This window comes from Zootoca vivipara, chromosome Z2 (genome assembly GCF_965207765.1).
Source record: "Zootoca vivipara chromosome Z2, rZooViv2.hap1.1, whole genome shotgun sequence".
In the NCBI taxonomy this organism is placed as follows: Eukaryota; Metazoa; Chordata; class Lepidosauria; order Squamata; family Lacertidae; genus Zootoca; species Zootoca vivipara.
Genome location: NC_142585.1, coordinates 11672177 through 11696853, shown reverse-complemented (window position 1 = coordinate 11696853; position 24677 = coordinate 11672177). Strand labels below are relative to the sequence as shown.

The window sequence follows — 24677 nt, the reverse complement described above, 5'->3', positions numbered from 1 at the left end:
TTTCCTAACATGGTACCCTCCAGATGTTGTGGAGTACAATTTGCATCTGCCCCAGCCAGCCTGGTGAATGGTCATGAATTATGTTGGGAGGGGAGCACCACGTTTGCTACCCTTGGTCTACGTAGACTTGGAAGGTTGCAATAAGTAGATATATCTGCCATGTCTACTGCAAGATTAAGGCCACTGATGCTTTGTGGGTTTGATCAAGTAACAATTACTCTCCAAAAATTAAGCCTTCTAACACGGGACAGAAAGACCTAAAATGACAAGCTGACTACAGATGTGCACAACTTTTATTCATAAAAACTAGCAGAAAACCTAGAAGAGAGTTTTTAGTTTGTAACAATTCTGCAGGAACTAAAAAGTGATGGTCTCCATCATGATTATTTTGCTTTCAATCACATCTTTGAGCCATTTTTCTTTGAATCGACTCTCTCCTGGCCTATAGAGAGAGACAGCAGAAGAAATGTAACACAAGAGTTGGGTTACTTAACACATCTGGGTTGGGAACTATGGTTTGTTTGTTTTTCTGAAAAGTTAAATCCCTAACAATATTCATCATAATAATCTACTGTCTTGAGTTTGGGTTACAACAATTTAAAATACAAAACAGATTACAGTCACAGGAATAGGGTGAATCCTGATTTTTTTTAAGGCCTGTTTTGACATGGCTCAAATGCACTATGTGCTAACAGTTCTGTCTTGATGTCCGTGCCACCTTTAGCTTGTTCCTGCACACATCTGTACTTTTAGTGCACTGATTTGTGCCTTTTAACCCGTTTATGGTGACTTTTAAAAAACCCAAAGGAAAAAAACCCTTAATTTCTGCAACCAAAATCTGAGTGCTCTTCCACACAGAAAAAAACAAAATTTGTGTCAAGGGATGGGATCCAGTGAACTTGTTCCATTAGCTAGGGGCTGCCATACGTCCGGAATTTCAAAGCCGGAATTGATGGGTACTTTATCCTGGATCGTAGGCAATTCAATTGAAAAATCATGATTTTTTTGGGGGGGGGGCGATCTTTGTAAAAGCTCAACAACTTTCGGGGTGTCCTGGATTTTTACTTTTTGAAATATGGCAACCCTACATTAGCAGAAGGATTTACACTTGCACAATTGAAATTTGCCCTGTCTCTGCACACCCCGCCCCCACTCATAATCAACTCCTGAGAGCTGTGGGAAACCCAGGACAGATCTTCGAGTCACACAGGGGTATATGAAAGCACACACTTTATGCAAGCGTAAATTCCTGCACTACCAGAATGGGTTACTTAACACTGCATTGGATGCAACCTTCTTAGGTCCTTAAATAGGCATAGTGTCCAGTAATGAGCATGTGGTCAAATTTTGGGGAAGCCACTTAAACTCAGGGCACATCTTGAATAAACAATCCTTTAGCACTAAGCAGTAGAATCCTAGACATTCCTGGTAGGTAGGTATAGGATTGCAGGCTAAGAGATTAATCTTCAGTGAATGTAGTTGAAAAAAAGTTTGCCAACTTTTCATTGAGCCCTTTTTAAAAAAATCAGTCATGTGTCCTGAAAACTGTAGCAGATTATGGTACATTTTTTGCAGTTGATTTCTGCACAAGAGCAGGCCTGGATTCTTCTAAGCCAGCAGTCCTAGTTGCAAATCAAAGAGACACAGAGAAAGGCAGGTACAATTCACTCCTAGATGGGTTTGCAAGATGAGCAGATCTTTCCCCGTAACAACACATTTGGCAAAATGTATCATACCACCATTATTTCATGGATTATTTTTAAAATAGAAAATACCTGTGAATTAGCTTATTCGTCTCCACCACAAAGAATACTTCAACAGGTAATGTCTGCATATAATGAGGGAGGGAAAAATCATACTTTGTTTAAACTCTGAGAATGTCGGGCTTCCATTTTGCTTTTCAAAATCACCCTTCCCTGCAAGGGCTTTCTGGTCCTCATGGACACTAATAAACTCAAAATGTAACAGCAATAGGAAATTTGGAAGCAAGAGAAGCCTGACTGTAATGTTGGGGTCTGATGGGCATGCCTATAGGGTCTTGGTACTATGCATACAATAAGCCTCTGCAGCTCAACCTTTCCAAAAGTATTTCAAAATTGTATTTCAGTTATTTTTAAACAGTTCTGTACCACGGTTCATCAAAATAAATTCCAGGGTGGTGTGCTGCATATGCAGATTTAAATGCAATAATGATAATAATAAAAGAATGTTATCCTAAAAAGGTAGCAGTAGTTAGTCAGTCTTTTAACTTGGAAAAAAGGAGAGAAAAGCTTGGCCAAAGTGTGTAAAATTATGTGTTGGGTGGATCAGCAACAGTTTTCCTGTTCTTACAAAACCAAAAGCCAGGACGTCTGATTAAGCTGATAAAGAGATACAGGACAGGCAAAAGAAAGTGCTTCTAGGTGTAAGGAACCTTTGACTCTCCAGAAGTTGCTGACTTCAACATCCCTGACCATTATGGGCTCTGCTTACTGGGGTTCATGGGGGGTTGTAATTCAGCAACAAATGGAGGGCCAAAAGTTCCCCATATCTGCTCTATTGGTTTTTAGCTGAGGTTCACTTGGCTTGTTCTGCTGTTTTTATCCCTGGCATTTTGCTGCTGTCTGATTTACTGTACTGACAGAGGACAAGATAGTTGTACAGTGTTCTCGAAGCTACCAACATGACTTTGACCAAACTGTGGGAGGCAGTGGAAGACAGGAGTGCCTGGCGTGCTCTGGTCCATGGGGTCACGAGGAGTTTGACACGACTAAACGACTAAACAACAACAATTGTTTTCACTACTTCTGCAGACCCCCTTGAAGCAGTGTAAGTTCTATACATAAACCAATTCATACCACAGCCATGTGGGGTCACATTCCCTGCCTCTGCCATTTTTGGGGTGGATGACAAGGTAAATCATACCTAAAGACAGAAGTATATCAGAAGATCCTTTCCTGTTTGTACCACTACAGAGGAAACTGTCCAAAACTTGTTATTAGTTATTTGCAATGTAAGTTGCAACTAAAGTTAGAAACTGCTTACGGTACATGCCAAAATGGCTTCTACAAGTATAAAATCAGTTACAAAATCAAAATGTAATTTAAATACGTGACAAAACAATTCCATCAAAGCCTTAAAAGCTTTCATAATTAGACTATACTATAAATGCACAACAGTTTAAACAGTTTATAAACAATTAAATGAGGAGGGTGGATTTCAGTGTCACGGTTCATAATCATTCCATCAGCACAAGTATTTCTGCTTGCCAGACAGAATGATCTTCTCTCCTCCAATTTGTGGGGGATGTGGGGGCATGATGGGGCAGAGGAGTGGGAAGAAAGTATCATAACGCTGACAGGAATTTTTAGACTGTCCGCCACTAGCACAATTATTTAGTTCAAGTTCTTAGGAAGTTCAGGTTCAGGGGACTGTTCTGCCTAAACATGTGTGCCTTCAAATAAAGGGAGTGTGATCAAGCACTTGGCAAATGATCAAGTTTATAGATCTCAGAAGTTCAGACTTGATCCTATTGAGGGTGTTCTCTCCCCCTTCCTGCTTTCTATTTTATTTTATATAAGAATATTTCATTATCCTCTGGGCTTATAGGTCTTCAGAGGAGGTGTCAAAATACTTACTGATGGTTTGATTTTGGAAATCTCTATGACAAAATAGACACATGCTGTTGCTCGTGGGATGGGCTTTCTACAAGTTGGGATACTCCAGCGGACCCGGTAATAGTATCTCGTGGAATACTCTAGTTCCTCTTCATTGATATAGTTTGTCCAATGTAGCCAGCTCTCATGAAGCTCCCATGTCTGTGGAATAAACATAAGCCATGATGTGGCCTCATCCAGAATCATTTGCTCGCATTTGCCAACAATTGAACATACCTGCTGTGTGTCAAGCACATGTCAAGTCTTTAGTCTTTAGTCTTTAGAGACTCCGGACGGGATAAACCAGGACCGTGAGAGAGATCATATGCTTGCATATACACAATCATACAAAAAAAAAAGTGCACGGCTTCCCCTGCCTTGCCTCTGCTGCGCTACGGAAGGATCTCTCTCTTTCCTCCTGGTTTCTTCTCCGTTAGAGGGGAAGGAGAAGGAGGCAGGCGTGTGCCGGCGAAAGGGAAAGGGAGGGTAGTGGATAGAGAGAGAGAGAGAGCCGTGAGTGATGCGGCTGCTGGGCTGAAGGATTGCTTAGCCATTACTGAGGGGCGAAAGCAGGAGAGCGGGTGGGCGGGCGGGTGCACCTGCGGAGGAAGGAGGAATTAGTCCCTGGAAGTGTGTGTGGATTTGGGGGGGGGGGGTTGGAAGGGCTGCTGCAACTGGGACCAGCGAGGGGAGAGAGAGAGAGAGAGAGAGAGAGAGAGAGAGAGAGAGAGAGAGAGAGAGAGAGAGGGAGGGAGGGAGGGAGGGAGAGGGAGAGGAGTAGAAAAAAGAGGGTGGGAAATGGGGAGGGAGAGAGGAAGCTGAGGAGGCAGCTGGCTGGGGCAGGGGGCGGGGAAGGGACTGAGTGAGGGGCTGAGGTGGTGGCGGTGGGTGAGTCACGGGGGGAACCCCGCTAATTAATTCTAGCACCCATTAATTTAATGGGCTTCATGATACTAGTATACAATGATGATTCATTTGTGAACCTGCATCGTCTCACCAAAAAAAAAAAAAGTGTACCACTATTTATAAGGATGCGACAAAAAGTGTTACCTGCCCAAATATAGGGTTGCCATAGATGGATCCTAAGGGGAATGTGGTGTTGGCATACCTGACAGCTCCTGACTGGATTGCCTGCACTAACAGTCATTAAGGATGGGAGAAAAAAAGGGCCTCTCCCCCACCTTCTGTCACAGCAGCCAGATAGTGAAGAGAAACAGGGTTGGGTGTGGTTTCTGCACGTACTCTGCCTTGAATTCCAAGGCGGAAGAACGATGGCTATAAATGAGCATAAATGTTTAACTGTGTGGTTGAGGATGTATATTGACTGCAGGTTCCTTTGGTCTTTTTCACATGAGTTGCAGAAAAACTTGCAATTAATGATAACCGTCAGATTCACTGCCATATTTTTATTGTTTTATTCTATGCTATTAGTCATTCATTGCTGTATATTTAATGTACCTGCAGCACCCCAGAAAAAAAGATAACAAAATATTGTTGCTCTTATTAACATCAGAATCAATTATTTAGTACAATAAAGCTGCGATCTTAACCCACTTACCATGGACTCAGGCCCAATGAACACAGTGGAACGTATTTCCAAGTACACCTCTATAGCAGTGGCTCCCAATTAGCTAAGTACCTGTACTGTGGGGTTTTTCAAAAGCCAAGCCATGGACTTTTGAAAAATTTGAAATCTCTATGGTAGTTTTTGTTATGTGAATTGTGCCACAGACATACTGGGTGGGTTATGCGGACCCCTTGAGGGAACCACTGATATAAAAGATTGCACTGTGTGCCTCCAAACATGCAGGCCCTTTTCAGCGGATTCTCACAGCATATAAATGCATCCAGACAGTCATGTCGCTTGGCTAAAAGCATTGAGTAAGTATCCAATTTTAAACTTACTTTTAAATACTCCTCAATCTGCGCCAGTCCATCCAATACTGTGAAATCCTTGCACCTCATCCATTTAATATTTGGTACTGGATATTTGATTCCTGGAACTGAAGGGAAGGGCATAGATTAATCTCTGGTGTGGGTGGCTTTTATACCATCCAGGAGGCATCAAAAGCATAGCAAGTTAATGCTGTAATACCTGCCTCTGTCTTTTGCAGGTGTCTAATAGTGTATACTGCATCTCTGATAACATCTCTCACAATAGACTCTGCTGCCATCCTGGTGGCTTCTGGAGCTGGATCTTCAGCTTCCATGGATGCATCTACAGCTTTTACAGATGCATCTTTGCCTTCCACGTTAGTGGTCAACTCCTCCATTATCCACAACTCTAGAAAGAGAGGATGAGAATAGCACACAGGGTCATAAGGATCATTGCTGAGAATTTGACCTACACAGCAAGCAAAACTGCATATTTGGCATAACCTACTCTGCCACTGCTAATCATAGAAAATATCACAACCCCATCATCATTCTTAAGAAAAGCATTTTGGGCTGTTACACAGGGCAGACCTGGTTTACCACTGAATGTATGCTCACTTGGGAGCTGCAACTAATCCTGGTTCTCTGTAAAAACACAGAAAGGGCCTTATACTGAGTCAGCCTATTGGCCTACCTAGCTTGCCAGCACGGACTGGCAGCAATTCTCCAGGGTTTAAGATAGGATTCTTTCCCAACCCCAAATAGAGAATTGGGGGGGGGGGTTGAACCCTGGGCCCTTTTGCTGCAGAGCATACAGGGCTACGACTCAAACACATCTTTGTCACATTCTTTCATTACATTTTGCAGTGTACGCCTTGAAAAGTATTTGGTGTATGCCTGCAAATCATAATCTGCAAAGAGGGAATGAAAATTCATGAATGAGACTGTTCCTTTGCATTTCTTTAGTCCTCTCATTTCCACTGCATTCAGCCACAAATGCAAATAATTAAGAATCAGAAAGTGGGTACTCATTGCTCTGAGAAATAATCACCAAGGGCCGTTGTACGCAAGTCAGCACTTCCTCCGATCCCGCAAAGGATGGTAGATCACTCCACTACCTGCTTGAAAATGCCTTCCAGATGCTTTTCTCTTGTGATCGGAGCTGCTTTATTTCCTCTGAGATGCAGGTTCCCAGGGCTCATTAAGCAGCTGGCTCTCAGGCTTCTGTGACAAGTGTTTGGTCACAATCATCGCCTGGGCAACAGCAGTTCATCCAATAGAGCTGCAGGTTTGATGTACAGGCATTCCATCCTACTTAAAGGAAAAAAGAACATTGGTGGAGATCAGCTCTTAGCACACAGTGTGCAGCCAATGATATTGTTAGGCGTTCAAGAGACTGGGAAGTGATTAATGCGAGTTGGGTGGTGTTTTCACATTTTGGAGCAGGGCAGGGGAGATCCATTTTCAGCCCACATCATGCGTGCACTTTTTGCATGTTACTTTTTTGAGGGGTAGGAGGGAATTAGGGCCTTTAGAATAGCCATGGTTAAAAGATGCTTTTGACTGGAGGGAGGAAAATTATTGGTGCTTTCTAGGCCACAAAATTTGGGCATGCAGCAACCCAGTTTGTGAACTAGCTAACAATTAAATAGTCAAACATAGGCTGCGCACACACCATTGCTTCCCCTAAAACTGTAGTTCACACCCCTCCCTAGGGTAAAATTCCCAGCACCCTTAACAAACCACAGGTCCCGGGATTCTCTGGGTACAGTCAAATGCTTTAAATGAGCATTAAATGTGTTGTGTGTGCACAACCACAGAAGAGGATGCTGACTATGCGCATCTCTGCAAGATTGCGTGCTCTGGCTTTCCTTCTATCAAATCAGCCTCTGTCTCCTAGCTGTATACTAGTCAGGAATGGGAAATTAACGGTGTGCTGTTCCCTAAAACATAATTTATACTCACCCTTCCCTCTTTCCCGTGGCCTGAAACAAAGCCTGTCGCAATCCTGTGTTAAAATCCTAACAGGATCTAATATGATATAATATTAGATTACCAGCACCAGGATGGGGCCTGAATTGGCGTCTGAGAACACACAAGTGATGGGCATAGAATGTTATCATGCCTGTATCCCTTCTCATTCAGGGAAGCTGTAGAATTACTTGCCTTTACAGAAGGCCACATACTGCAACTCTTCAGAAGCATATCAGGAGATATGCCAATAACATATGCAGAATGACTCCTTCCTGTTTGTAATCAGGGACCCTGTACCTTTATGTCAGGAATAGGGAACTCGTGGCCCTCTAGAACAGGCATCCCCAAACTGCGGCCCTCCAGATGTTTTGGCCTACAACTCCCATGATCCCTAGCTAACAGGACCAGTGGTCAGGGAAGATGGGAATTGTAGTCTGAAACATCTGGAGGGCCGAAGTTTGGGGATGCCTGCTCTAGAAGATGTAATACTTGAAACCATCAGCCCCAGCCCCAACCAACCTGGCCAAATGCCAGGGATGCTGGAAGCTGTAGTGCAGGGATGGGAGAATCTGCAACGCTCCAGATGTTGCTCCCTCAGCCCTGCCCATTGGCCATGCAGGTTGGTGAGCTGGAATCTAACCACATCTGGAGGGCCCCGTTCCCCACCCCTGCTGTAGTGCTTCAACACCTGGAGGCCTATAGCCATGCCACTCCTGTTTTTAAGGCACTTCTGGCTGGGATGCAAGGCAGGGCCTGTTCGGTTATGGCTCCCAGGATATGGAACTCCCTTCCCCTGAGAGGCCTGATTGGCCCCTTCATTAATGGGCTTTTTGTTAGCTGTAACAAAGAGAACACCCAGCTTTTCCAGGACTGCGTTGGGTTTTAGTACCTCTGCTATGAAGTCTTCTGGACATTACCATTTTAATTTTGGATTGGATTGGCTCTTAGTGGGTCTGTTTCACCCCACCCACCCCCCAAAAAAACACCCAGGATAAAAGCATTTGTATTAAAAAATAAAAAATAAACCACAGTGGATCATCTCGTGTGCAGGTGCTTAGTTCCTGCACATTCTAAAAGAAATCAATGCATGTTGGTGCCCCCAGTTTTAGAAGTGACAATAATGTCATCTCAGAACTTTTAGAAACAATGACTGAGATCTTTCATGTTTTTGAGTGTGAGATATTTAGCCTCCAGATCAGCTATCTCCTCTAACTGCTTGTGACAGGAAATCTGGGTTCCCGTTTTAATCAATTTTCAAACGCTTCCTTTGAAATGATGTTCTGGATTTCTCTGAGAAACAAACAAGGCTTTTTATTTATTTCAGTGACCTCAACTGCTGCAAAAGACACATGTAGATAGGAAGCACAATGAATTTGCCACGATTAGAGGGCCAACAGTTTTCTACAACAACAACAATCTTTTTTTCTTTCTTTTTTTGCAAGCAATGTGGTCTTTTTTTCTTCCACTGATTTTGAATCCAAGTCACCATGTAAAAAAACAAAACAAAACTTTCGAAACTGAAACACAGATGAAATATTGTCACTCATTTGGGAAGAAACATCCACAAATTCTCAGAGCAGAAATGGTTTTAGTCTCTCACTTGCTAGAAATATTTATTAGTATTAGTATTAAGTACTAGACATATTTCACCAGAAACTGGAGCTTTTAGCAAGCTTTTAAAGTGTTACAAGTGTGGGATAACCAGTCTCATATAACCAACATTATTAAGACTAATTAATGCACGAAGGGGTTAAGACCATAGATTACCAGCTGTCCTGCCAGTCTTAGCCTAGGTCACTTCCCCTTATATTGGAAGATTAATGGTAAACAAGTCTATTGTTCACCATCAATCTACCTGAGAAGCTCAATGTGTAAAGAGGTTTGAGGTGGTTGCTGCAGCTGAGATTGGATGGCTCTCACAAGCCACTCTTAAATTCCTATGCTAATAATTTAGGAACTTTCACCACTGTAACTAATCCCAAGTTTTACTGCCTGTGCAACATTCTAAAGCACATGAATCTTGACTTTTAGAAAGTTTGTAAGTAAACAATTTTTAGCTTACCAAATGCGTCATCTTTTCCTATGCTGGGGGATGAGGAAACTTTTGGAACTCGCAAGGGCATATTTTAAAGGTCTAACAGCCTATATTTCCATGCTTGACTTTGCTGCATGTTTTGTGATTTTAAATCTCCACTGGGGCTCTCTCAGCAAAGAGTACATGCCGCCCCAAACCTGGATCTTGGTATCCAGGGAATCGTCCTTTCTGTACCTATTACTGGCCAATGACTCATCTAGTCCAGCAGTCTACTCACAGCAGCCAGTCAAACACCTCTGGGAAGCTCACAAACAGCACCTGAATGTAACAGGTTCCAGCAACTGGTATTCAGAAGCATTACTACCTCTTGACTGTACAGGTAAGATGTATACATCATGGTTTGTACCATTGAGAGCCTTCTCTGATCCTGTTTTAAAGCCATGCAGGTTGGTCACTATCACTGCTTCTTGTGGGAGTGGATTCCATAGTTTAGCTATGTACTGTGTGAAGAAGTACAGTACTTTCTTTTGTGTCTCCTGTCTCTTCCAATGTTCAGCTTCATTGGATAGCCTCAAGTTCTAGGACTCAGCTACCTTTGTCAAAACACAGCATGATAAATGCTTTATAACACTGCAACACCAGATGGCGCTGTAGAGCTGAAATTGCAACTCAATATTTTCGATTGTGAGCTTTGCAACGCTTTTTCACTGAGCATTTTCAGTGTTTTTTTAATAGCGGCATAGATCCAGCCCTAGTGTTATGAGAAAGGGATAAAGGGCATTTCTCTGTTCTCTTTCTGCATGTCATGCATAATGTTATACACTTCCATCATGTCGTCTGATTTTTCACTCCTCCCCATTTTTCACTTTAATGCATTTCTTATCACTGCTTTGACATGATTTGATTATTTGTGCTGTACTTTATGATGTTTGCCTTCACTTACTGTTGTTGGGTATGAAAACAGAAGAGCAGGTTGGACATAATAACAAATACGGTAATGTTTTTGACAAAGATGATGATCACCCAAAAAGGAATTTCTGTTTCTCCCTAGTTGGAAATACCTCAATAAGACTGAGAACAAACACTCGTTTGTTGGTGTTGTACTACAAAGCCAGCACAGGTGGCTTGATGCTTGCAAGGAGAGCCAACGACATAGAGACTTTGCAGAGATAGTTAATAATATAAGCTGTTTAATCTTCTCTAGGTAAATGTCCCGCAGTTCCAAAAATGTGGAGCCATTCAACATTGCTGCTTTATCCTCACCCACTACTAACACATTCTATTCAGATCAGCATTTGCAAATTTGTCCTACTATTAATATTGCTTTGTCTCGAAAACACTTTGGGGGTGGGTGAGTTTGAAAGGGAAGAAAGGAAGAAGACTTTCAAGGACTGGAGCTGATCTAACACTGTAGCTGAAATTGTATGCCAGAGATACAGAGGAATGTAAAAAGTGCTGATGAATGCTTAATGGCTGAAAAAGTATGTTGCATATGCTAATCAATAAGTATACAGTAGATGCAAATGATAAACAATGGGTACGATCCCTTGGTAGCATGGGCATGGCCAAGAGGGGGGCAGGGAGGTGCAGCTGCCCTCCCCCAAATCAATAAAAACCAATAGCTAACTGAGGTTCTGCCCCCGCTAACAAAAGTCCTGGGTTTGCTCATACTTGGTAGTCATACTTAAAGTAGACCTATTGGAATTAATAGATGTGGTTCATTCAGGTCCATTAAATGTGTCTACCCTGAGAAGAACTCAGTTGGGTCCACACCCAATTACAGTCATACACTTCAGTTTGAGTACTTTCAGATTAAGTACTCCGGTGGACCCGTCTGGAACAGATTAATCCACTTTCCATTACTTTCAATGGGAAAGTTTGCTTCAGGTTAAGTACAGACTTCCAGAACCAATTACTGTACACTCATACTTTGGGTTAAGTATGCTTCAGAGTACTCCGCGGACCCGTCTGGAACGGATTAATCCACTTTCCATTACTTTCAATGGGAAAGCTCGCTTCAGGTTAAGTACGCACTTCTGGAACCAATTGTGTACTTAAACTGAGGTACCACTGTACTGTTATTTAGAAGAAATGCAATGCATCCCACTGTATTGGGAAAGATTGTGACCAATTGACCCATGTGCTTAAGTTGCTGTTCTGGTGCTAACTGCTGACAGGCAACCTCCACAAGCACCACATCTGTACCATACATATAAAGCAACGCTATCACTTCAAACAATCTTGACTTCCCCTAAAGAACCTAGAAACTATGATTTGAGGGTGCTAATAATTTTTCAAAGAACCCTATCCGCCTCACAAAGCTGCAACTTCCAGAGTCCTTTAGCAATCAATCCCTCTTCTCAGGGAACTCTACTCAGCCCAGCTCCTTGCCAAATCCATCAAAACCAGGATATAATCATTAAAATAAATTGGAATTGTGGGTCAAAAAAAACCTGTACTTTAAATCTGTGGGTTTTGTTATACTCTTATTTTAAAAGGCACAAATTCCATGCAATTTGTATGTATATTATTCTCTGGTGTAGTGGTCTTGATAACCCTGTGCTCTATCTGATGAACAAATAAACTGAAAGTTTGCACACTTTTCTATTTTATGACATGTCAGTGTAATGTGTATACACACTAGAAAGCAGCAACCGATTGCAGTTCTTAAATAGGTGCAGTTCACACAATACGTGTGTGTGTGTGTGTGTGTGTGTGTGTGTGTGTGTGTGTTGATATAGAAGTGGACAGTGGAGAAAACTACCAGTAATGTCCCTTTGAAACAGGCAAAAGCACTGTAAAGTCTTCACCGTGCAAATTCCATAATCCATTTCCTTAGCTCATGCCCACATGGAAACCTTAAGAAACAATATGCAATTCTCAATTTGGAGGTCATGTGAGCAAGAGAAGGGGGTTATAATTGCATCCGAAATGAGTAGAAAGTGAATCTGTTATGGGTCAGTGACTCAGCAACGCTCATGCGTTCATCATTTTGAAGATTATTCAAGCCTCTGAGAATTCATTCTTGCTTCCAGGGAGCAGGAGAGAATGAGAGAGAGAGAGAGAGAACTAGCAACTACTTCTCTTGCAGACATGGCTTATTGGAACTCCTTCCTTCTATTCAGTTTGATGGCCCCTTGGACCACGCTCTGTCCATCTCATGCCTTTCCATCTGGTGCTCCTGCATCAGCCTGTGAGAATATGTTACCTATTCACACAGGGATCCAGCCTCAACAGACTCCAGCACCCTATGAATTCCTAGTTAGTACACCCTCTTTCCTAAATGGGCAGCCTGTTAATGGTAAGTTTCTAAACTGGATTTTAAAAACTTTGGTTGATGATAGATAGATGTCTGTAATAATACCTGCTTTGTTTTATTCAATGTTTTACTAAAAATGAAGGGAGAAGAAATCAATATATTCTCATTAATTAATTCACAAAATTATTATTTTTTAAACACAAAAGAAAAGAGTTATATAATGTAATTACTAACCTGAACTAACATATTTATCTAGTTTTTCCTCCTAAGATATAGGTAGGCACAAATGCTAAACCCTTGGTAACTTTCTTTGTACTTAATCATAATGGTGGTATGCAACTAAGTTTTACTCAGAGTAAACCCACTGAAATTAATCAAAGTGACTAAGTTTTGTCCGTTAAGTTCCATAGGTGTAATTGGAGTAAAACTTAACTGAATACCACATAGAGTTACAGTTTGCACTTAGTCTCATTCCAGAAAAGGCTTTTGATAATGTTGCTGCATATGTCCCTAGTTTGTTGTGGGTATATGGGTGCCCCACCCACCCACCCACCCACCCTCCCTACCCTGTTTGTGGGTGCCCTGAGCTCCTCTAGATTCCTTGGTGCTGTGGTTTAATCAGTGCTTTGAGAATTAAGATGGGCTGATAGACAGTTTCATTTAATAGTGGGACAATGCAGCCTAACTTTGTTTTTTCTGGCCCAGGGCATCACCTGGGATATAAGCCATTAAGAACAACAAAGGCTGGTGATGGCCAGGCATCAACCCATCAGTTGGCCTGAGCAAGACAGGGAGTGGGGGCTCTCCTCCAAATGTGTGTGTCAGTGGGCAGAGAATGAAAAGGTTAGGCTTTCAGCCAGGATGGTGTAGGCCAGTGGTTTTCAACCAGCCTGCCGTGGCACCCTGAGGTGCCTTGAATAATAATCAGAGGTGCTGCCTACAAGCTCCCCAGGCGATGGTGCCTCTAGGGCTGGGCCAGGGGGTGATTCCCAGGCCTCTGTGGGGCATGTGAAGAGGCACCTCTCTTTGGGGCGGGGGAGGCAGCTCAGAGACCAGGGTGGCAGTTGCAGCTGCCCAAGACTTCCAAGGAGAGGAGGCTGAGGGAACCCTTCACAAGGGAGGGTGTTTCAAAAGGGGTGAGGAGCTGCCAACTCTGCAGGCAAGGGGTGACATAACTGGGTTTCTGAGCCCTACAGGGGTGCTGCAGAAAGAATGTAGTGATTAACCAAACCAGGCTTATTTGTTACTTGATGCCTGTCATCTTTCTCCAGTTCAGATCCTTGGTTCTGCATACAGAGGGTTATTGTTGGAAGCTCGTGCATTTGGTTCCACAGCTGCACTAGGTTTTTGGCAAACTCCTCCCAATAATACTAAATTATTACAGGTAAGAGACAAATGGTCATTCTTTGTAGCAAAATCATTCTTGCTGTAGCAAAATCATTGCCAGAAACAATCCCCATTTCCACCCCAAACCAGAGAAGGGTCACAGATTGAACTATACAACTCATAGTTGATCCAGCTAGTTACAGTATTCATTTTTTCTGCACCTACAGTTTGATGAGACACTATGAGTGGTTAAGGAGTGTGTGGCCCTCCAGATGTTGCTGGACTCCAATCAGCTCCAGCCACCATGGCCAGTAGTCAGAGATGATGATAAGATTCGTAGCCCCAAATCTGGACAATTTAAATATCCCTATCTCTGGGCTGTGGGGATGAAGTTAGTTTAGACTTCCTCACTCTTGTGTCTTCCAGATGTCTTGGGCTACACTTCCCATCAGCTGCATTAGAGAATTTGACCACATCCTAAATCAGGGGTGGCTAATCTGTGGTCTTCTGAATGCTGTTGAAGCTCTAACTCCCATTATCCTTGATCATTAGACATGCTGACTTGCGGTAGTGGGAGCTGAGGGTCTGACAATGTCTGGATGGCCACATATTAATCATCCCTGCTCTAAACAGCCTGTCTGTGAAGAAAGGCAACATGTTCAGGAGGGCAATGCATCATAAGTCAGAAAGGAAGACCCACATGTCTTTTATTAAAATAAGTGGGAAGTTCAACACTTCTGATATCTGGACAGCAAAAGTGATCAAAAGTCCTAACATGGCTGGTTCCAAATGTCCAAAACAGGTTTGGGGGAACTTTAGCTCTCCAGATAATGGGATAACGGGAGTTGTCGTTCAGCCACAGCTAGAGGGGGGATGGCCCCCCACTCTTGGTCTATAAAATGCGTCAAGAATCATAACCTTCAAGATAATGCCATCAGTTTAACTCAGATTGTAAAATTCAACATTTGAATTGGAATGTGCCTGGTTAGCTTTTAAAGGCAAACGAACCTCTATATAGGATGAATACTAGGTGGCTGCCTAAAAAAAATGTTGCAGTATTAAAAATCAGAGCAGGGACCTGGGCAATGTGGGGAAATGAATTTCGTTTACTAATAGACAGTGAAGTTATCTCCCAATATTTCTGGACCGGTTCTATAAAAAGTGTTATGGGGTCTTGGTTATGCTTTAAAATAGATAAATTTGAGGAAGCTTATTTAAAGTGACGTTGTGTCTCCTTTTGCAGTGTTCTGGAAATCCACAAGGCGCAGTGACTCATTCTAACACAAATTTAAAACCAAGACAAGCCAGTTACACGTGGCTTCCACCAAACTCTGGCTGCCCTTCAGTAGTTATATTTGTGTAAGTTTCACATTTTTTCTAAAATATAGTTGCCTTCCCTAAATCATAATACAGTTGTGAGGATTCTTTGTCCCTCCAGATATTGCTGAAATACAACCCTCATCCCTGGCCATTCCTGGCTTGCTTGCTAGAGTTGATGGAAATTGTAGTTCAAGGCAAAGGTTCCCCAATCCTGATCTAGATTTAAGCTCCTTTCCATGGCTTCAGAAGTCTCTTTTGATGGCTGCAAACATTACCAGGCAATTAACAGGAGATAATTTTCTCCGTCTGCATGCTATTATTTCATTCTGCCAGGCAGAAGGCAAGTTTATTTTAAATTATGAGGGTCGTTCATTAAAGATTTCCCCTGACCCACTTCCGGTTATCATGGGTAATGTGTTAATTTGTAGCTCTGAACTCCTAACAGTTTCTCTGATACGGGTGCTAATGTGGAGTAACGGCTGATAATGGAACCAGTTGAACGCAGGGCAGTCATAAGGTTCCTGTACTTGAAAGGGCACACACTGCAGGAAACGTTCGATGAGATGAAAGGGATTTATGGGGAGGATGCCCCATTGTAGGACGTAGTCAAGCACTGCTACTACCGGTATCATCAGTTCGAGTGTGGTCAGACTTTGGTGGAACGGCTCCCATTCCTGGGCGACCACAGTCTGTTATTGATGAAGGCACCATCCGGCAACTGGAGGCCACCATTCTGGAGGATCACTGCATAACCATTTGCCAGCTAGCTGCAGATGTCAAGATCAGTGTGGGCTTTGTAGAAAAAAATCATCCATGACCATTTGCACATGGGAAAGGTGTCCACACAGTGGGTTCCCCAGCTGCTGCCTTTCCAGCAGGAGGAATGAGTTGCATGCTTATGGGCTCGTTTGGCCATGTGTCACAAAAACCATGGCGACTTCTTTGCCAGACTAATTACTAATTACTCCGGACAAAACATGGGTCCATCATTATGACCCAGAGACTAAATCCCAGTCCAAACAATGGAAGCACTCTGCCTCACCACCTCCAACCGTCAGCGGGCAAGATCATGCTCACGGTCTTTTGGGACCAGTGCGGAATAGCGATGATGGATTTCCTGGCAAAGGGTACCACAATTACCGGGACATATTGTGCTTCACTGCTGCAGAAATTGTGGAAGGCCATCAAAACCGAGAGGCGTGGTATGGAGACCAAAGGTGTCTGCCTCCTGCAGGATAAGGCCCCATTCACAACTCACATGTTGCTCAGACAGAACCATGGTCCTGTGGCCATGAAATCCTTCCTCACCCTCCTTATTATCCCAACCTTGCACCATCAGACTTCCACCTCTTTCCAACCATGAAGTTATTTTTGAAGGGCAAGCTTTTTCCAGACGATGAAATGCTGATTTCTGAGGTCAAGTCATGGCTTCTGACGCAACCTGCCGACTTCTACCAACGAGGTTCCCACAACTGCATAAAGCAATGGGAGAAGTGTGTGACTCTTGCTGGTAGCTATGTGGAGAAGGACTAACAACTGTGCCCAGTTTCATTTGTCTCAGTCCATGGGAAGTATGTCAGGGGAAATCTTTAACCCTTGTATAATGAACTTTAGGGGCTGCATCAAAGTAATTACAAACTGAAGAGGGTTTTTAAAAAAATAATATTATTAAATATTATTAAATAATATGATGATGATGATGATGATGATGATGATGATGATTGTAGGAGTAGGCAGAGCCCAATCTCTCAATATGCATTGTAATTGTGATGTCCCTTTTCCTATTCTATCAGGGCTACAGTCGCCCAGTCTCATGACATCTACTGGACCAATGTCAAATCCAAAGTGATCTGGAGAAGTGAGTAGCTCACCACTTTGTTGTGTGAAATAAGCTCCCAGTCTCAAGGTAACATCTCCTTTGAGATTGAATAGGCCACAAGTACAGATGGCATTGGGATAAATATATCCCAGTAACACAGCCTTCACCAACCTGGTGCCCTCGATGTTAGTAACTAGAAGTCCCATCAACCCCAGCCAGCATTGCCTGTGGGATGGCTTTAAACTTGTAGTCAAACATTTGAAGGGAACAAGATTGGTGAAGGGCAATAACATCAGCTGGTATAGCTCTTTGCTTGGGGTTACTGGGTTACATGCGACTGCCTTGTTTGATAGTCTCTGGCCCTAGCAAAATCCTTAACTATGATGGAAGTTGATGAGTATACCTTTCATTTAAAACAGACACATTATTGTTGGGGGAGAAACTGAATGCATAAAACTCAAAAGATGTCAGGATGTGGTGTTGCAAATTTTATGCTTTGTGCCCCATTGGAGCCAAAAGCAACTAACATTGACTGGAAAAGATGCACAATGTATTAACGTAATTTCTGGAGCATCACTGAAAAAATGCCCAATGGTCTGAATGATGTGCCTTGCCTGCTTCTTAATGCACTAACACAGTGAGGAGCATGTGTGCTCAATGGCCATGGGATGCTGACAGATTGTTGATGGATGGGGAGGAAACAGAAAACCAGGTGAAAATGGGGAGAAATGAAATATACTGGAAAGGGCATGATTAGGGGTCTGAGAACCCAAACAGGCCCATTTCACACCACAACATTTTGTTGCAAGCTCCACTTGTATCTCAACTTTAACCTGTATCTTCGACTCTGGCTTTCCACCATTGCAGATTCCAAAGCTACCTGTGCAGCGGAATCATTTACAAGGTCACTATCTGCTGATGCAGCAATCTTCTCTCTGCTCCTGATTTTACTGGGATACATTTAGAAACCAGCATACAGCAATTTACTTGCATTCTTTAGTAATCTGAACACATTGTTTTGTGTAGGAGATGCATTAAATAATAAAAAGCTCTGCTCACTGCAGTGAAGACTTTCCTGAACTTGTGCTTGCTGTTTCAACTGGCATTTTGTGTACAGCTTTTGTGCTGCTTCTAATATAATCTTTAAAACACTGGGGATTGGATAGATTATAAAAAAATACCGTAAGTGTTTACACTCCCAAGTGCATGTTTAATGAAAACTGGGCAACATCCAGTGATGTTCATCCACTTGTACAAAGGAAACTCCCTTGTGCAACAGGACTTCTGGTTCCTCTTTTCCCCCTACAGCTCCTCATATCCCCACAGTATCTGTTCCAAAGCATCCCTCAACTCTCCAGAGCAGATTTTGGGGCTACAGATGGAGTTGCAGAGAGAATGAAGCAGTCCTGTTGTGCAAGCAGACTTTACTCCCATGACACTGGATGTCTCAAAAAGAGCCTTAACTCACCTAAAGGGTGAAACAGGCTTGGTCGATCTTCCAGGGAAAGAATCCCATGACACTACCATAAAAAGGCTCTGCACTTTGTTGTTGTTGTTTAGTCATGTCCGACTCTTCGTGACCCCATGGACCAGAGCACGCCAGGCACTTCTGTCTTCCACTGCCTCCCGCAGTTTGGTCACTCATGTTCGTAGCTTCGAGAACACTGTCCAACCATCTCATCCTCTGTCATCCCCTTCTCCTAGTGCCCTCCATCTTTCCCAACATCAGGGTCTTTTCCAAGGATTCTTCTCTTCTCATGAGGTGGCCAAAGTATTGGAGCCTCAGCTTCAGGATCTGTCCTTCCAGTGAGCACTCGGGACCTAGTATCTGCTAACAGAGGCATGTTTGAGAGCAGAGCCCCTGAAACCAACTGGAGGCTCAGACAAATTCATGTGGCAAGTTCTGGTAACTTTGTCCCAGGCTATTAACAGCCTTAAGGGTCAATGTCTAATTCTTTAAACTAGGCTTAAAAGCAAACAGGCAACCTAGCCAATTGATATAAAATTGGCATAATATGCTCCAAGTTTGAAAACCCACAAACGTTCTGTTCCGACCACTCAATTCCAGTGTCATAGATTGATTTTCTCTAGATCAGGGGTGGAGGGACCACATTCCTTTATGAGCAACCTTTGGAGTGGGGGCACACACTAGTGGTGGGCGGACCATGGGTATGACTTTCACCTTTGCACAGTAGACTACATTCCAGCCATGCAGAAGTCAAAGTTTTCTATACTCTCATACCACACATTTTTCTATCCAGGCAAGCGAGAGGCATTATTATTACAGTTCACATTCCGGCCAGGCAAAACTACTCAGGCAGGGTGAGGAACTGGCCTAGGGAAAGTCACTATGGCTGGATAGAAACCTGAAGGGCCAACATTGGCACAAAGGCCTGTTCTAGAAACATCCACAGCTTGTGAAATGGTAAATACTACCTGAGGATCCAAAGATAAAGCTGTGTCCAGGAGCACCATGCCTGCATATTTGTTCCTTCAGGAAGAGTAAAGTCATAAGCCCTAAACATAGCACTTTCATCTTATCAGGATTACGTTTCAGCTAGTTCCATCCATGTTCATGCCAAAACGGAACTTCAAAACACTGATTCAGGATAACCACCACCTCCTTAGGTTTAGAAACCAGGGGTAAGAAACCTTTGGCCTTCCTACAGTGGCTAAATTATGACTCCCATCGGTCCTAGCAAGCTGGCCAATGATGCAGTTCAGCATCATCTGGAGAGCCAAAGGTTCCCCACACCTGGCATAGATGGTGAAAATGAGAACAAACTGTGGCCATTATTATACCCAACTCTGCAGCTGATGTGTCCCATTGGTTTCATGTAGTAATCAAAGAGCAAAGAACAACAATCTGGCACCCATTAAAATAGGGGTAAGTCAACATGGTGCCCCCACATGTTTTGGACTAATAGTGCCATCACTCAAGCCAACAACAGCAACCATGTGTTAAGAGCAATGTATCAAATGTACCTTTCATGAAGGTCAGCATGAAAAACAAACCCAATACAGTATTTTGTCTGTCTTGTCAACATTCTCACATTTGCATTATTTCAATCTGTATTTTATTTCTTTATTGCAATTTTATTGGTACAGTATTAGAAGCTTATTGTCCTCTCTCCTCATGGGATTATGATCAACATGCTCCACACTTTGTCAAATACATGTTTATTAAGTTGCTTTCATTGCACCATGGTTTTACTTAATGTTCTCCAAACCCTGGAAAATAAAAAGTGAAGCAAATGAGTTAAATGTGTCCGCTGTGCACAACGCTGCTGCTATCAAATTACACTATATAATCAGGTTTAACAAACCTCTTTTCAAGGTGGTGTCTTCCTTAATCCTACCAACAGAAAAATACTAATTGCGCAAACACAAAGTAAGTTGCTCAACTTTTAATACTAACAAGCGCAGGCAGGTTTGCTGTTTCCTTTGTTACATCAGGCTGCCACTGACAGAATTGCTCTGCCATCACAGAGTCTGGAAAGAAGACTCCTTAGGGCAGGAGTGGGGAACTTTTGGCCCTTGAGATGTTGCTGAACTGCAACTCCCATCAGTCCTAGAAAATACAACAAATGGTCAGGCATGATGGGAGTTGTAGTTTGGAAAGTTCATAAGTCTTTAAAGATGCCATGGGGAATCTACACAAGTAATGACAGCTGTTCTCCAACTTATGGAAGATGATCAGGAATGCACAAGAAGGGGCAGGGCATGCACGGCCATCCCTGTTTCTTTCTTCACATCATTAACATCATGTGGAGAAACACATGTCTGAAAAAGGCTCTGCTATGAGCAGAACATGCCATGCGCATTATAATATTGAACACAGAAGGATAAAAATAACATTGTGCAGAGGAACATTTAGGGGCCAAAACAAATGTAAACTGTTGTGGCATTTAGCTCCCCATCCCCACAAAAAAATAGTGTTGTGACTTTGCAACTAGACAGCAGCATGCAAGGAAGTTTGTTCAAACCAACCTTGGAGTCATAGTACTGATTTACTCCAGACACACGCTTGTCTCTCTGCATCAGGTACCACTGATAGGTGTTCCGAGCAATTCTCTTCTCCTGGGCACATAAGAAATAAGGTGGACAATGTGTAGACAAGAGGCAGTGGGAGACAGATAAAGTGAGAAGAATTAAAGCAAAGTTGACAAAAAATGTGAAATATTGAAAAATTCAACAGATGCGTGCAGACCTATTCCTTTTTTGAGATGAAAAGCAGACTGCTCAGTCCTGCTTCACAGCCTAGTAACGAGGCTCAGATATACACATGACAGACTATCCTTGTCATTCTTAGCTGAAGGTATGATTATTTGGATGTCATGGGCAATTCAGGGGACAACACTGTGGGGTTCAATAGATGTGGTTTAAGAAAGCCTAATCTGAACACCACTTCTGCAAACTGCAGGTGTGAGTGAGGCTCATTTCACTTAATATGCCCACCCCAAAAAGAATATATTCATAAACAAAGAAAATCAACTAGAGTTTCAGCTTTAACATATTTGTTAATGGTTTATTTGTTAATTTAATTTTTATTAATTTTACTAAAATTTCATTTTCTTACAATTTTTTCTTACTATTATTACTATTATTATTTTAATTTGGTGTTTGTCTGCAGACAGTTTTTCAGGTCATGTGGCCAGCATGACTTAAGCCGCTTCTGGTGCAACAGAACACCGAAACCAGAGCAGCGCATAGAAACGCCATTTACCTTCCCGCCAGAGTGGTACCTATTTATCTATTTGCACTTTTTGGCGTTCTTTCGAACTAGGTTGCCAGGAACTGGGACTGAGCAACAGGAGCTCACCCCACTGCGTGGATTCGAACCACCAACCTTCTGATTGGCAAGCCCAAGAGGCTCAGTGGTTTAGACTACAGCGCCACCCACATCCCATTTGTTATTGTTAACTACTTTTAAAATATTTATTTTCCTCTCCTGTAATACTCTACTAGCCGCCCTAGAATAAACCTACAATGAAAGTGTAGGGCAGTGGTTTCAACCAATGTGCCGCAGCACCACAGGGTGAGTTGAATGGTGGTCAAGACTGCTGTGGGCAACAATGGCTTCTGTCCCTCTTTCCTTCCCTTCCTCCTCTGATGCCCTCTCACGTATCTGCCTCCCAAAGGCTTGTGCGGCTGTTTGTTGCAGCAGCCCTTGCTACAAGCACCACAGGTGAATGGTGCCTCTGGGGCTGGCCAGGGGAGAGGAGAGGAGGCTGAGGGAACACTCTACAAGAGAGGTTGTTTGAGAAAGGGTGAGACGCTGTCAGCTCTGCAGGCAAGAACCGTAGAAAGAATGTACTTGGTCAAGGGAGCCATGGACTCAAAAAGGTTGAAAACCTCTGGTGTAGGATATAAATTACACAAATAAATAAAACATGTCCAGGCCTCATGTACTGTGCCTTTGTCACATTCAGACTGGGCAACCAGATGCCTATGGGAACCTAAGTAAAACACCACTATCCCAACATGTGAACCGCAGCAACTGATATTCAGAGACATACTGCCTCTGATACAGGAGGTAGTACATACCAGTGGCTAATAGTCCTTGAAAGCATTAGCCTCAGTGAATTTGACCAACCACTTCTTAAAGCTATCCAAGCTGGTGGCCATCACTGCATCTCCCGGGAGTGAATTCCATAGTTGAAGAGTGTTTTCTTTTGTTTGCTTTGAATCTTCCAGCATTCTGCTTCATTGGATGGCCCTGGGTTTTAATATTATGAAATGGGGGCGGGGGACGATGACACAACTCTCCCTATCCTTATGGGCTTTAAAGCCTTAAAAAGGTTTTTGTCACAGTTATTCGAAGGGCTGTCAGTTCCCACACCCAGCTGCCCATTCTCTGAGATGAGCCACCAGGTGAAGGTGAATTGCCAGGCAAAAGGCAGTCTAAGAAATGAGTCAAACATGCTGGAGCAGGCCAATGAGCCATCAAATCCAGTGTCCTTTTGCTCACAGTGGCTGCCCAGATGCATATGGGAAACCTATAAACACAAACACAACAGCACTCTCCCTGTCATTTCCAGAAACTTATATTTGGAAGCATTGCTGCCTCTGACTGTGGAGGCACCAGAGCATAGCTATCATGGCAAGTACCGTAGCTTTGTCCTCCATAAATTTGTCCAATCCTCTCTTAAAGCCATCTCCATGGTAGCCCCACATCTTTGGAGTTCATTACCAACAGAATCAACATTGCAGCCCTTTCAGAAAGGTCTGAAAACAATTCTTCTTGCTAGGTTTCTCCTGAAATGTATTGCTTTCATTATTATGATTTTGCTGTTGCCTTTGATTACATTTTAGAAATTCTGGGTCACTTGCTTGTTTTCTTAGGTCTCTGAGGCCTCCTGGCGTTAATACGCAAGTACTGCACGTTGGATTTTGGGTTGCATATTAGACGATTTCTTCAGAGAGTTTCAAAGGCGGCGTGCAATTCACTTAAAATTATTATTTACACCCAAAAGGTTCTCAGGGCAGCTTAAAGACCAGCCCCCCCAATCCCACCAGTTTTAAGAGACCCTCTGAAAAGTCATGGCAGGCAAGGGAAAAGAACGGAGGGGGGGAGCAAACTCAAGCTCTAAAAGCCGCTGTTCCTAAATCGATTACACACTGTACATTTAACACAAACAAGTTCTTAAAGATACAACAATTCCTAAATCAGCAATATGGGATTTCAGAAAAGGAGAGGGGAGATGGGGATTCGTGAGGAGGCGCTGACATGCCACGCACCTTGTGCCCGTTGGTGTATTTGTGGATGTAGGCGGTGGCCACGCCAGGGATGACCAAGCACACGTACATGACGCCCAAGCTAGGCAAGATCTCGTACCACATCCCGACGGCTGCGCGGCTCTTTCCCTCCGCGACCCTGGCGACCTCTCAATCAGCAGAGCTGCCACACGGCTTCCCTCAAAGCAGAGCTGGTGCTCCTGCGCATGCTCCGCCAACAGCCCTTCTATCGCGAGATTCAGGCAGCGTGGCCCAGAATGCTACCTTCCCTTCCTCCCCCAACTCCGCCCCAAACGCGCCAGCTGCGCATGCGCTATCCGCCCCGCTAGCATGGTCACGACAGGGTTACGGGGTGATGTTGCTATGGCGACAAGCCCCGCGGAACGCTCTGAGGCGATTTGTTTGGTTTCTGTTTAAAGGCTCAGTGGATATCGCTCTCCGCTCTTACAGTAAATATCTTACACTATATCTTACAGTATAGATACACCTGTACCTATATATAAAAACCACGATATATACTCGAACTGTTAGGTGCCTGGCAGGCCGCAGTGCATGCCGGGAATTGAACTTCTTAAAGATGCGTGGAACTTTTTAGTGGGTGGGCGCAGCATGCTGGGAGATGTAGTCTCGAAGCATCCAGCGAATTAAAACGCCCCACTAAAATTAGGCAACCTCTCCGCTGGGCAGTGCATGCTG

General features: G+C 43.3%; 3 protein-coding genes across 5 annotated transcripts; 1 reads left to right on the top strand and 2 right to left on the bottom strand.

Moving 5' to 3' along the window:
- Nucleotides 1-275: 275 nt before the first annotated feature.
- AKAP14 (A-kinase anchoring protein 14) lies at nt 276-6766 on the bottom strand. 3 transcript variants are annotated; one of them, XM_035114130.3, is made up of 6 exons: nt 6629-6766; nt 5731-5919; nt 5541-5638; nt 3618-3797; nt 1776-1828; nt 276-442 (listed from the first exon to the last, which is right to left on the bottom strand). In XM_035114130.3, exons 2-6 carry the CDS (start codon nt 5906-5908, stop codon nt 358-360), a joined length of 594 nt encoding a protein of 197 aa, XP_034970021.1. In that variant the 5' UTR covers nt 5909-5919; nt 6629-6766; the 3' UTR covers nt 276-357. The 3 variants fall into 3 exon arrangements, with proteins under 3 accessions (XP_034970021.1, XP_034970020.1, XP_088520622.1); XM_035114129.3 differs by having other exon boundaries at nt 6562-6753; XM_088664496.1 differs by lacking the exon at nt 1776-1828 and having other exon boundaries at nt 276-1622; nt 6562-6753.
- Nucleotides 6767-12463: 5697 nt separating this feature from the next.
- LOC118083990 (putative defense protein 3) lies at nt 12464-18306 on the top strand. Its single transcript, XM_035113199.3, has 5 exons — nt 12464-12820; nt 14050-14162; nt 15348-15463; nt 17218-17282; nt 18111-18306. Exons 1-5 carry the CDS (start codon nt 12568-12570, stop codon nt 18206-18208), a joined length of 645 nt encoding a protein of 214 aa, XP_034969090.3. The 5' UTR covers nt 12464-12567; the 3' UTR covers nt 18209-18306.
- A 1997-nt stretch (nt 18307-20303) lies between these two features.
- Nucleotides 20304-24167, bottom strand: NDUFA1 (NADH:ubiquinone oxidoreductase subunit A1). The gene is made up of 3 exons (XM_035114090.3): nt 23985-24167; nt 21234-21323; nt 20304-20474 (listed from the first exon to the last, which is right to left on the bottom strand). The coding sequence occupies exons 1-3, from the start codon at nt 24084-24086 to the stop codon at nt 20454-20456; spliced, it is 213 nt and encodes a 70-aa protein (XP_034969981.1). The 5' UTR covers nt 24087-24167; the 3' UTR covers nt 20304-20453.
- Between the last annotated feature and the right edge of the window lie 510 nt (nt 24168-24677).

Excerpts from the sequence above, each read along its gene's own strand:
- AKAP14 (XM_035114130.3), bottom strand. The coding sequence starts at position 5,908 with ATGGAGGAGTTGACCACTAACGTGGAAGGCAAAGATGCATCTGTAAAA. Across the intron at positions 3,798-5,540 it reads AGATTGAGGAGTATTTAAAA|ACATGGGAGCTTCATGAGAG; the intron begins GTAAGTTTAAAA and ends TTTATTCCACAG. Across the intron at positions 443-1,775 it reads ACGAATAAGCTAATTCACAG|GCCAGGAGAGAGTCGATTCA; the intron begins GTATTTTCTATT and ends CTCTCTCTATAG.
- LOC118083990 (XM_035113199.3), top strand. The coding sequence starts at position 12,568 with ATGAGAGAGAGAGAGAGAGAACTAGCAACTACTTCTCTTGCAGACATG. Across the intron at positions 15,464-17,217 it reads CCTTCAGTAGTTATATTTGT|GGCTACAGTCGCCCAGTCTC; the intron begins GTAAGTTTCACA and ends CTATTCTATCAG. Across the intron at positions 17,283-18,110 it reads ATCCAAAGTGATCTGGAGAA|ATTCCAAAGCTACCTGTGCA; the intron begins GTGAGTAGCTCA and ends CCACCATTGCAG.
- NDUFA1 (XM_035114090.3), bottom strand. The coding sequence starts at position 24,086 with ATGTGGTACGAGATCTTGCCTAGCTTGGGCGTCATGTACGTGTGCTTG. Across the intron at positions 21,324-23,984 it reads AATACACCAACGGGCACAAG|GAGAAGAGAATTGCTCGGAA; the intron begins GTGCGTGGCATG and ends TTATGTGCCCAG. Across the intron at positions 20,475-21,233 it reads ATCAGTACTATGACTCCAAG|GGTTTGGAGAACATTAAGTA; the intron begins GTTGGTTTGAAC and ends TTTATTTTCCAG.